Below are 8,900 nucleotides of genomic sequence, written 5' to 3' on the forward strand. Positions count from 1 at the left end.
TCCGCCTCCTTGCACGGCCCAGGTGGAGGGTGGAGAAGGAATTGCCACCTGCCCTAAAGCCCTGGGTGGGGGGGCTTCTGCGCCATCTCAGATGATTGCTACATGCTCCAGAACAATCTCGAGGGGGGGGCTCCTGGCCCAACTCTCATGGCGGGAAGGGGGGTGCCCGAGATGGAGAGTATGGGCAGGGGGCACTGGAGGGGCCTCCCGAACCATCTCTAATGGGAAGAGGCTGGGGCTCCTGGCTACCAGATGGGGTAGAGGATATGGGAGGGGGGAACCGAAACATCTGTTATAATACCTAAGAACAATTCCCAGTGGGGGTGAGGGGGAATGGGGGTTCTTGGACCCATCTCTAATGGCTTGAGTCCCGGCCTACCTCAGTCATGGGGTGGGTGCATGGAGGCCCTTGTGTTTCATATGTGGGGGAACGACCTCCCATGGGGTTCAACATGGACAGGGTCAACCCATCTTTAATTGGGGGTTGGGGGGGGTCAGGGACCTGGTTCCTGAACCGTCTTTGGTTGGAAGAAACTTAGGTATGGGGTCATCATGCGGGGAGGGGATGATCCTGGTTACACAGATGGAGGAGCTTGGGGCCAGGACTGTCTCTGTTTGGGGGTTAGGAAAATGTTTACTGGGCCATCCCTAATGTGGCCAGAGTCCAGAACAGTTTCTATGCAACGCAGGGAAAGGAGGGGGACTCGGCGAGTCTCCTGAACTGTCTCTAATAAGGAAGGGGGCTGGGACCATCTCTGATTTGGGGAGATCGCTGTGTCTAGATAATCCCCGAGGGAGAGGGGCTTGATTTCTGGGGACCTTTAAAGGGGCGAAGCCCTTGGTACGGAGCGCTCTGGGCTGCTGGGCCACCCACGCCCACCCCCCGCCCCTCTCCCGGAGTAGAGCGGTTCTCATAAATCTCCAGAGGGAAAGGTGAGCTCAGCGCGCGTCCCCGCGGGACCCATAGGCGCGGACGCGCGCCGTTGCCAGTAGCTCCCGGGGCCCTCCCTGCTTCCCCAGAGCCGGCGTGGGCGGGCAGCGACTTGCAGAGCATGCGCACTGGGACCGGGCGGCGCGCGCCTCCTGGCGGCGTAGAGCGAGCATCGCTCCGCGACCCACTTAGACGGGGCGTCCCCGCCCCCACCTCTGCCAGGGAGCACTTCTCTTGCAGTGGAAGTGGGCGTCGCCGTCCCCAGCACAGCTGGAGGTCCTACCTCGTGGCAGTCTCGGAGGAAGTGCTGCAGCTCAAGTTGGTCGTGTAGTTTCTGCATCCACTGCTGGGCACGTAACTGGTTTTCTTGGCTCCTGGGGATGGGGAGATAAGGGCTGGGGAGAGGTCCGGGGAGGGGAGGGTCCTGGGGGGAGGAAGCGGGGGACCCCTGGCAGTACGACGGTGAGGGCATCGGGCTGGGTACGGGGAGGGAAGCCTGGGCCCGAAGTAAGAGCGAGCGGGAGGAGAAGAGACCAAGGTAGGAATGGGGGAGAGGAGGTCTGGGAAAGGCAGAGAATCATTAGTGGGGCAGAGGCGGGGACAGGGCTGGAGAGAGGCACAGAGAGAAACAGACAGAGGAAGGGTGGGGGAGAGAGAGATACAGAACGAGATAAAAACCTAGAGAGAAAGATAAACAGACCCATACACACAGACACAGGACCAGAGACAAAGAGATAAACAGAGACCTCAGGAGGGAATGACTGACAGAGACCCGGAAAGACAGAGAACAGGGAGAGATAAGGAAGAGATGGAGTGGACGCAGAGCCAGGGAGAGACAGAAAGAGAACCGGATAGCAGTGAAGGAGAGAGGAGGAGGCAGAGGGAGGGAAAGTGACGGAGGGAGTCAGGGCAGGGGCAGCCCAGAGAGGGACAAGCAGAGAAGTGTGCAAGATGCCACCAGGAAAAGACACAGCCTGACAGACAGACAGAGGAGGGCACAGAGTTCGAGAGGAAAGAGCGCAGGGTGCAGGGAGAGACGGCAGCGGAACTACAGGGAGGCTTGAGTGGGTGCTCCGGCAGGGAGAGCCAGGCCCTTGGCCAGAGTGAACTGGACCCAGGCTGGACCCAGGCCCCGCCACCCCGGAGCCGGCTGGGACCACAGCCCCAGGCAGCCTGGCCGCCTGCCCACAGTCCAGGGCAAAGTGCCCAGGAGGCCTGGTGGAGGGGGCCAAGGCATCCCACGTTGGCTTCCATGCGAGCCTGTCACTGTCAGCCTCCCCCAGGAAGAGAGAGAATGAGACTCTCCTCCCAAGATCTCCCTCAGAGTCTTTTATGACCTCCAGGTCCTACACACTACCCCCTGCCCCTACCTTTCCAAACTCTCCTCCTCCTCCCACTCTTCCCCCGCCCTGCTCTGCGACAACCATAAGGCCTCCTCACTGTGCCTTTAACAAGCTTCAGGGCCTTGGCACTGGCTGTTCCCTCTGCCTCATATGCTCTTTCCCCAGCATCGACTCAAAGGCCACCTTCTTCATGAAGTCCCTCCTGAACACTCCCCAACACTTTCTGTCTTCCTTCTCCAATCTTCTCCTTAGCACTTAACATGATCTGACACACTGTGTATGTTACTTATGTATCTTGTCTGTCTCCCACACTAGGATGTCATTTCCATGAGGGCGGGGATTTTTGTCTGTTTTGTTCGTAGCTCTATCCCCAATGCCTAGGAAAAGGGCTTGGCACACAGTAGGTGCTCGATACATTTTTGTTAAATGAATTAATGCAAGAGAGACGTAGAGGCAGAGAGAGAGAGACATGGGAGAAACAGAGAGGCAGAAGAAAAGAGGGGTTAGCAAGATGCAGATGGAGGGAGGGGAAAACAGAAAGAGAGAGAGAAAGCAGGAAACAGAAACACAGAAACGGAAAGATGGAAGAAAAGAGAGAGTATGTGGGAGACAGTTTCAGGAGCGCCAGAGAAGACAGGAAGGGTCTGAGACAAGCCAGCGAAGCATTGCCTGCCTCCTGCCTGGACTGGCTCAGGAGCCAGGAAATAGGAAATGCCTCTGAAACTGAGCTGTAATCAATCCCTCCCGGCCTTCGCCAGCCAAATTGTCAAGCGTCAGTCCTAGGGATGAGGAAAATCCCTGTCTCCGTGAGGCTGAGAAAACAACAGGGTTCAAATCCCAGCTGGGCCACTTCCTGGCTGTGACCTTGGGGCACGTCAGTTCCCTTCTCTGAGCCTCATGTGCACAATGCAGGGAAGAACAGCGCCTCACATACAAGTTCCAGCTGAGGTTCCAGGCACACGGAGACTCTGAGCGACTTGCCCTGAATCTCACAGGTTGAATGGTGGAGGCGGGAACTGGGACCTGGCCCTGTCTGATGGCAGAGCCCCAGCCCCCAGCTCTGCATGGTTCTGGCCCCCTCGTGGGTGTAGAAAGCCCTCCCACCCCTCCCATAGGGTGGGAAACGTGTCTCTAGAAAAGTAAATGACTGCGATGGTAGGGATGGGGCACAGGGATTGGTCCATCTCAGTCCCTGCTGTGTCCCCACCTCACCCAGCACAAGCCGGGGGGCACATGCGCCTTCTGGGCTCCCACAGCCCCCTGCGCATCTCCCATGCAGGCCCTGGCACCTCTGCCCGGGTTCCCTCCATCCCCACCCTGCCCATTGCGGGCCATCCTTGTCAGATAATGTGCAAGTGCCGTGAAGCAGGAATCGTGCTCTGTCCTGGTCACTGCTGTGTGCCCAGGATTGCCCCACACAGGGCCTGGAACAGAGCGTGGGCTCAGTGCGTGTTTAATTGAAGAATAAGCGGATAAACAATAGAATGAAAGGAGTAATTAGTGAATGAATGAAAAGGAAGGAATAAATAGATCACGGAACGAACAGTCTCCTGGGCTCCTCCTGCTCATTCTGCATAACCTGGCATGCAGCAGGTGCTCAAGCAATGTGGGCCAAAGGAAGGAAGGGTCCAAGCCTTGAGAGGGGGTGCTAGATGATGAGTTTTCATTCTTGGGGCCAGAATTCCCATAAATGTTTCCTTTAGAAACTTCCAGCTTTGTCCCAGATCCCTGAACAGAAAAGGGGCTGAGGTCTCGGCACTGTGTCTGGTGAAGTGACCAGGTCTAAGATGGAAGGAGAGGCTCTGGGCCCTCTTCCAGCTGGGATCATGTCAGAGAGAGCCAGAGGACCAGAGAGGAGACAGCTGGGGTCACCAGGAGGGCCACAGTGACAGTGACTGACAAAGAGAACAAACTGGGAAGGGATTCCCCATGAGAGCTGAGATTTTTTTTTTTTTTTTTGGAGGGTGGTGGTGCTGTTTTGTTCAGGGCCTAGAATAGTGCCTGGCACACAGTAGATGCCCAGTAAATGTCTTTGCTTGATTAGTGCAAAGACAGATGAGAGGACAGTGACAGAAGGAGAAGGATAAGGCACAAGAGAAGCATTGGATAGACAGACAGACAGACAGACAGACACACACACACACACACACACACACTTTCTGGGTGTTTCTCAGAGAACTGGGTGGCTGGGGCCAGGCAGAGGTGCTTATTCAAAACATTTGACAACCAGCATGGCAGCGGACACTGTCCCATCTGGAAAGCTAGGACCCCCTTCTGTGCCTGGCCTCTAGACGCTGGATCTGGGGAGGTCCGGGGGTTCCCAGGGAGGGTCTAGAACAGCAGGGCCGATGCTGGGACACATAGGGAAACACATTAACATTTTAACAGTTCCGGCTATGCTATGCTGAGGGCAGGCTTGGGAGGGAAACTTCATCGTATATCTTTCTGTATCTTTTGAGTTTACAACCTTGCGTTACCGTTTCACAAAATATCCATTTAAATCAAATTTTAAAAAATATGGAATTACATAGAAATCAGAAAGGGGCAGAGAAGCAGAAATCGTCATAGAAAGCAGCAGGACCCAGGCCTCCTGCACCCCTCCCCTGTGCCAAGGGCCAGGCCCACCCCCTGTGCCCTGGAGCCTGGGGAACCTACTTCTCCAGCAGCCGGGTCACGGCCTCCTGGGCCTGCTCCCCGTAGACATTGCCCTGCCTCAGCAGGCCCTCCGCGGCCTGCACGGCCACCTGCATCTTTTGCTGGTTCAGCTCCATGGTGGTGAGAAAATCCCGGTGCCGTTTCAGCGCCTCTTCCACCGACTCCACTGTGCTTGGGAGCTCCGCACCCGATAGCGCCATCTCCTGGGAAGGCGGAGGGATGGCACAAAGGTCAGCCTCCCTCCATTCCAGGACCCAGCAGAGGCCGCCAGCCCAGCTTGCCACACTCTCCTCCCCCTTGCTAGCATCGAACATTCCAGCCATGGTCCTGCCTCAGGGCCTTTGCCCATGCTGGTCCCTCTGCCTGGCAGTCTGTCCCTCCAGATACCCCCTCAACCGTCTCCTTCACTTTGTTCGGGTCTCTGACCACCTTGCCAAAAGTATCAACTCCCACCCCAGGCAAATCATTTCTCATATATGTAACGTATAACGTAATACCTGACAATACTATATACGCATTAGTTGTTTACTCTCTTCACATAATAGTGTCGGCCATGCGAGGGTGGGATTTTGTGCCTGGCACAGAGGCACTCAGTAAATATCTGATTCATTCACAGGAAGGCTGAACTGGGTGCTGTGTGACCTCAAGGAAGTTCTTTCCCCTCTGGGGTTAGTTTTCTCACTGGTAAAATGGGTGGGTCAGGAAGGGTCTCTCAAGGCCACTTCAGCGCCATATTTAATCATCTCATGATTCGGGGGCTCTCTGTCTGTCCCCCGACCCTGGAAATCCCAAAATCAGTCAGCGTCCCCTAGATCAACAGTCCCCAACCTTTTTGGCACTGGGGACCGGTTTCCTGGAAGACGATTGTTCCACGGATGGTGGGGGGAGGGGGAGAAGAGCTCAGGTGGTGACGGGGGAGCGGCTGTAAATGCAGATGAAGTTTCAGCTCGAGCACTCCCGGCTCATCTGCTGCGTGCGCCTCCCACCCCACGCGGGGGAGAGGGGGGTTGAGTCATTCCTATGTGGTGTTGGGGACCAAAGCCCTAGATCACCAGCACAGGTGGTCACCCTTTCTGTTATGATCCCCAAAGGTCGGTACCTACTGTTGGAGAATCTGAAAATCGGGTGTTCCATCTTGCCAAAATCCTCAGACTTGGTTCCCATTCCAGAAAGATCTCCAAACTGGATGGGCTGTCCCTACAGAACCACTGCATTTGGTTCCTCAAGCCACAAACACAATTACTCTCTCCAGAGAATCCACAAGTTGTCATCCCCAATAATGAAGATAATTTGCTAATTTAGGCACCCACAACCATAAAATCCATCCTTACTGACACCTAAATAACCTCTCAGCCTGTTACCTACCTCCACCATATCAATCCTTCCTTATCTACCCCAAGCACTTGTTTGAAACGCATTTAACCATCACTAACCAATCTCATACTCTTCTTTCCTTCCAGATAATCCACAAAGCAGGAAGCCACTCCAAGAAATATCCAAGTGCATTACTTACTCAGGGTAGTCCACAAACTGTCACCTCCGATAAGACACCAACCCGCTTCGCCCACCATACTACATACTCACATTGCAGGAACCACAAACTCAGTTTTTCTTTCCGGATACCCTCCCAAGTCCCGCCCACCTCAGATAAGCCACGAACCCAGTGGTCCCCGAAAACATACCCCCCCCCCGCCACACACACACACACTTCCCTGTTCCCCGAATCCCCCCGCGGCCTCGTATCCCCACACACACCGCACACCCGGAGTGGGCACCTGGTTACGCAGCACGGCGAGTGCCTGGCGTAGGTCGCGCAGGAAGAGCTGGTAGACGTGGGCCTGGACCAGCGCCTCCCTGCGCGCCTCCCACAAGCCGAGCAGTTTGTGCCAGCCAAGCTCGAGGTGGGGCAGCCACTCGTCCAGCGCCAGGCCCGGGCCTAGGTCTGCGCCGTCGTTCGCCAGCAGCGCCTCGCTGGCCGCCACGATGCGAGCATAGTCCTCCTCGCGCTGGTCCACCTCCTCCTTGAGCGCAGCGTGGCGCGCCAGCAGCGCGTCCGCCTCTTCTAGGCTGCTGGGCAGGGGCCCCTCGCTGCCACCCGCCGCCTCCTGGGCGCGCACGAGCCAGTCCAGGAAAGCGTCCAGGTCATGCAAGAAGCGCTGCAGGCGCCCAGCCGCCACCACCGCCTCACCGCAGGCCTGAGCCGAGTTGGCTAGCGTGCCCCACTCGGTGCCCAGCTGCTCTGCGCCCTGGTGCAGCCGCGCCGCCTGCGTCGGGAAGCGCGCAGCCAGCAGGGCCGCCTCCTCCAGAAGGGCCGCCTGGCGTGGCTCCAGCGCTTGCAGAGCGGCCTCTAGGCCGCTAAGGCGCCACTGCAGGGCGCCGCCGGCGCGGGGTGCGCTTTCCACCGCTCGCCGCTTCTCGCGCACCTGGGCGCGCACCTCGGCCACCTCCAGCACGTGGTTCTCCACCAGCAGCACCGCGCTCACTTCCTCTTTGCGCTGCTCCACCAGCTCCACGATGCGGTTCCACCTGCGCAGGGAAAAGAGGGCAACCTGAGGAGGATAGGGACTCGTCTTGGGCGTGGAGGGTCCGCCGACCCAGGGTAGAATCCCAGCCCTGGCCACCCAGAGTGTGACCTCGAAAAGCCACTTTATCTCACCGAGCCCCAGTCTGCCTGTGTAAAATGGAACTCCACCCCGCATATTCGCTTAGAGCAGCGGTTCTTAATGTGTAATCCGAGCGGGGTCAAAACTATCTTCACAATAATGCTAAAATGCAGAGGCCGCATGACAGAGTCTGAATGCAGAAGCCGATTTAAGAGCCCAACTGTCTTCTCTTAAGCCAGACATTAAAGAGATTTGCAAAAGTGCAAAAAGCAATACCACTCTTCTCATTATATTTTTTGTTTGAGGGGAGAAAAAGTTATTTCTCGTAAAAATATGTTGGTTATGTTAACATATAATAGGTTTGGGGTTTTTAAATTTTATTCGTTCATTTAATTTTTAGACACAGGGTCTCAATATGTTGCCCAGGCTGGAGTGCAGTGGCTATTCATGGGCGCAATCATAGTACCTGGGCCTCCTGAGTAGCTGGGACTACAAGAGTGCACCGCGCTGGCTTTTTTTTTTTTTTCTTTTTTTGAGACTGTGTCTTGCTCTGTTGCCCAGGGTACAGTGCAGTGGCATCAGAGGAAGACTCTGTCTCCTAAACAAAAAACAAACAAATGAACACAGTAAAATCACCCCCAACCTCTGGTTACGCTCTCCTAGGTCACTCTATTTCTTGCATAAAGCCTCACAACTTTCTAAATATCTTGTTCTTTATTAATTTATTTAACTGTCTCTCTGCCCCCTCTCCGATGGACACACTACAAGGGCAGAGATTGGGACTCCGAAATCAGAAAAACCCCAGTTCAAGTTCTGCTCTGGCCAGATTTGCCTTGTGACCTTGGGCAAAAAATGTCCTTGTCTGGCCGGGCGCGGTGGCTCACGCCTGTAATCCCAGCACTCTGGGAGGCCGAGGCGGGTGGATTGTTTGAGCTCAGGAGTTCGAGACCAGCCTGAGCAAGAGCGAGACCCCGTCTCTACTAAAAAAAAAAAAATAGAAAGAAATGATCTGGACAACTAAAAATATTAGAAAAAATTAGCCGGGCATGGTGGCGCATGCCTGTAGTCCCAGCTACTCGGCAGGCTGAGGCAGAAGGATTGCTTGAGCCCAGGAGTTTGAGGTTGCTGTGAGCTAGGATGATGCCACGGCGCTCTAGCCCGGGCAACACAGTGAGACTCTGTCTCAGAAAAAAAAAAAATGTCCTTGTCTGATCGTCAGTTCTCTTACCTGCTGTTGAGGTGGTCCTGGCAGGAGCGCACCTCATCTGAGCTAGGGTGGCCTCCTTCAACCAGCTCCTGCACTGTGTGGTTCACATCCAGAACGCGGCCCATCAGACTGTTCATCTCCTGGTCCAGGCTCTCGAATCT

The 8,900-nt window shown here is 55.6% G+C and overlaps 1 protein-coding gene across 1 annotated transcript in view; it reads right to left on the reverse strand.

The window, feature by feature from the left end:
* Positions 1–8,900, reverse strand: part of SPTBN4 (spectrin, beta, non-erythrocytic 4) — a 77,585-nt gene that overhangs the window by 38,249 nt on the left and 30,436 nt on the right. The window contains exons 15-17 of the mRNA XM_012656965.1: positions 6,705–7,455; positions 4,930–5,132; positions 1,215–1,305 (exon numbers count right to left, since the gene is read on the reverse strand). Of these exons, the coding sequence (XP_012512419.1) occupies positions 1,215–1,305; positions 4,930–5,132; positions 6,705–7,455 (1,045 nt within the window). The remainder of the gene's footprint in view (positions 1–1,214; positions 1,306–4,929; positions 5,133–6,704; positions 7,456–8,900) is intronic.

Source organism: Propithecus coquereli, unplaced genomic scaffold, assembly GCF_000956105.1.
Source record: "Propithecus coquereli isolate 6110/MARCELLA unplaced genomic scaffold, Pcoq_1.0 Scaffold53, whole genome shotgun sequence".
NCBI lineage: Eukaryota > Metazoa > Chordata > Mammalia > Primates > Indriidae > Propithecus > Propithecus coquereli.